Source organism: Otolemur garnettii, unplaced genomic scaffold (genome assembly GCF_000181295.1).
Source record: "Otolemur garnettii isolate 467f Iridium unplaced genomic scaffold, OtoGar3 scaffold00039, whole genome shotgun sequence".
Taxonomy (NCBI): Eukaryota; Metazoa; Chordata; class Mammalia; order Primates; family Galagidae; genus Otolemur; species Otolemur garnettii.
Genome location: NW_003852434.1, coordinates 10,408,367 through 10,411,470, shown reverse-complemented (window position 1 = coordinate 10,411,470; position 3,104 = coordinate 10,408,367). Strand labels below are relative to the sequence as shown.

Genomic DNA, 3,104 nt, shown 5'->3' with positions numbered 1-3,104 from the left:
GAGCTGTGAGGTTGTGGAGAGAAACCTGTTTAGAGGTAACAGTAGGGAGGAAGTAAAGGAAACGATGCAGACGGCTGGAATCCTTTCTGAAAAAGGGTGTGTTGGGACATTTGGCCAAAAGGAATTGTGGAGCAGTTCCTGTTCTTACAAGTTAAATGATAGGTCGGGAATGCTGCCAAATAATTTACAAATCATACTGCAACGTCCTGTGTTGAATACCAGTCTTGGCCGGGTGTGGGCCAGGCACTAGGGTAAAGCAGAGCCTTCTGCTTCAATCCTTTGGATCCAGCCGTCCAGATTGAGTAGGGGTCCCCCACTGGCCCTGTGACTTTGGAATGTTATTATACCTCTCTGCCCCAGCTTCTTTATACACAAAATGAAGATGCTATTAATGATACCAAACGCACAGGATGATTATGGGGCAAATATTAATCATTCAATAAGTATGTTCTCAGTACTTTCATGCCCCAGTGAAAAAACATGACAATCCCCAGCCTTGTAAATCGACCCTGCCAGTCCTTTTTCTGTTACCTGCCACATAGGGAGAACTCAAGATGCAAGCTCATGTTTTCATTACACACGTCATTCAATGCTGGCAACAGCCATCTTCTCCCCTTTTTACAGACCAGAAAACTGAAGCCGAAAGAAATTGTGCCTGGCGTTAAGAGACAAAACTAGAACTAGTGAATTATGTATCCTTAGTATGCAAATGGTCCCTGACTTACTACGGTTTGATTTTCAGTTTTTCAGTTCACAATGGGTTTATCCGAACGTAACCACCTTGTAAGTTGAGGAGGATCTGTATAGAGAGGTGCCCTGTTAGACTCGGACTAGAGAACTGACTGCTGGAGGCCACAGAGAGCCGAGGAAACCAGAGCTAAATATTTCCAAGCATTAATGCTGTAATTTCCTGTTGAACTTTGCTCTGAGTCTGTCATTGAATTTTTAGGATATTTTGTTCCCAGGATGGGTGGGAGCAACTTGCATTTCTAAATCAGCCCTGGAGATACAGCAGCATGTATGATAATGTCTGTGAGTTCCCAAAGACCTGCTCTTCTCAGCTCTGCACCCTACCTAGAACTGAACTGGGTCCTCAAAGAGCAGGTGTGTCTGCTTATCACAGAATGGGGGCTTGGAGCCTTGTAAAACGGACATGGAAGTTTCATGGTGAAGCACAAGGAATCGAATTGAAACCATCTAAAATCTATGTTGGTTTGGTGGGGAGGGGCAATTTCCTGTGCTGCTGCCCCCTGCAATGGTAATCTGTGCTGGTCAGAAGTCCGTAACTGACATGGCTCTATTGGATTTTAAATAACTCAGAAATTGGCTAGGCACCTGTGGCTGAAGCAGCTAAGGCGCCAGCCACATACACCTAAGGTGGCAGGTTCAAATACAGCCTGGGCCTGCCAAATAACAATGACGGCTGCAACCAAAAATAGCCAGGTGTTGTGGCGGGCACCTGTGGTCCCAGCTACTTGGGAGGCTGAGGCAGGAGACTCGCTTGAGCCCAGGAGTTGGAGGTTGCTGTGAGCTGTGATTCCACGGTACTCTACCCAGGGTGACAGCTTGAGGCTCTGTCTCAAAAAAAAAAAAAAACCTCAGAAATTCACTTTTCAGAACATACTTGTAAGACCCTTAAGCACAGAGATTTCTTCTCTCTTGCCTCAGAGTCCTCACAGTCCTTGTATAATGGTAAGTGCTCAGTGAATGTTTAGCGAATGGGGTGGCTGAGGTCAGAGACATAGCCCCTTTCTCAGGGAGGTTTTCTTTGAATAGTGACTTCTTTTTTCTGGATTAAAGATTAAAGGTCTGACTGAGATTTCTGTGTTCTGATTTATAGATTTATACTATTTAGTAATTTTTTTTCTTTTAATAGGTTAGTGTGATCTCAACTCAAGGCAAAAGTGGGATATCATGGCATCCATCTGGGTAAGTAAAAATCAGTATTCACAGCACAGTAACTTATAAGTTAAAACACAGAAAGTCAAAATATCAAGAAATTTTTTAGAAGTTGATACAAAGTTTAATCTAAAGAATTAATATGCCAAAAAGGCTAGAGGATATCAAAAATAATAAAATGTTAAAATGTATTATAAAGTTACATAGTTAAAATACTTAGAGATGACACCTAAGCAGAGATGTCAAAACCAGATGATAAATTTAGTATATAATCTCGGAATTTATTATATGATAAAGAAGATGTTTCATATTAGAGAAAAAGAGATGGATTAGTCAACAAATTTTAGGAAAACTTCTATTTGGAGTAAAGATAAATCTGTATTCGTTTCCCTTTACATTAAAATAAATTGCAGATGAATAAAATACAGCAATGAAGGAGTTTAAAAGTGGGTAGATTTTGAAAAATAATCTTAGAGTGGAGATGACACAACCATTACATAAAACCAAAAGCCTAAAAGAAAAATACCAATCTATTTATATATAAATTTGTAATTATGATAGCAAACAATATTATTAATAGAGACAGAAAACAACCCACAAGAAATGAATATTTGCAGGACATTAGACAAAAAACTTATTTTCTTTTTTTTTTTTAAACTTATTTTCTTAACTTGCAAATAACTTGAATAAACAAATTTTAAAAAAACTCAGTGGAAAAATTTGCAAGGGACATAAATAGGCCAAATAAAGAATTCTATAATTATGAAAAGATGCTGCACCTAAGAATTGAAGAAATGTAAAGAACACATTTTCTACCTACAACATTGATAAGGGTGAGAAGGCGTTGGTAAGACCAGTGTTGGTGGATGTGAGCAGGGCGGCCACTCCATACTTCTTTCTTGGGAGCGTGAATGTGGCACACTTTTGAATGGTATTTTGGCAATATCTGTCAATGTTAATGCAATGTCCTTTAACCCAGTAATTTTACTTCTGGGCATATATCTTAGGTTGGAAAAACAGGGGCCTAACCATACTCATTTGTATTTTCGAAAATGCGTACGTAGCATTAATGGCCATCTGGTAGGGTATAAATTAGTAAATTATTTATTTGTAAGTTATAGCCATTTTTATGTGGTCATTAAAAAGAACTATGAAAAAGTGGATCAGCTCTATGTGTACTGGCATAGGAAACTGTCCCATGATAT

General features: G+C 39.0%; 1 protein-coding gene across 1 annotated transcript in view; it reads left to right on the top strand.

Moving 5' to 3' along the window:
* Window positions 1-3,104, top strand: part of ANXA3 (annexin A3) — a 43,181-nt gene that overhangs the window by 1,066 nt on the left and 39,011 nt on the right. The window contains exon 2 of the mRNA XM_023513348.1: window positions 1,877-1,929. Coding sequence (XP_023369116.1) covers window positions 1,915-1,929 — 15 coding nt within the window. The 5' untranslated portion in view covers window positions 1,877-1,914. The remainder of the gene's footprint in view (window positions 1-1,876; window positions 1,930-3,104) is intronic.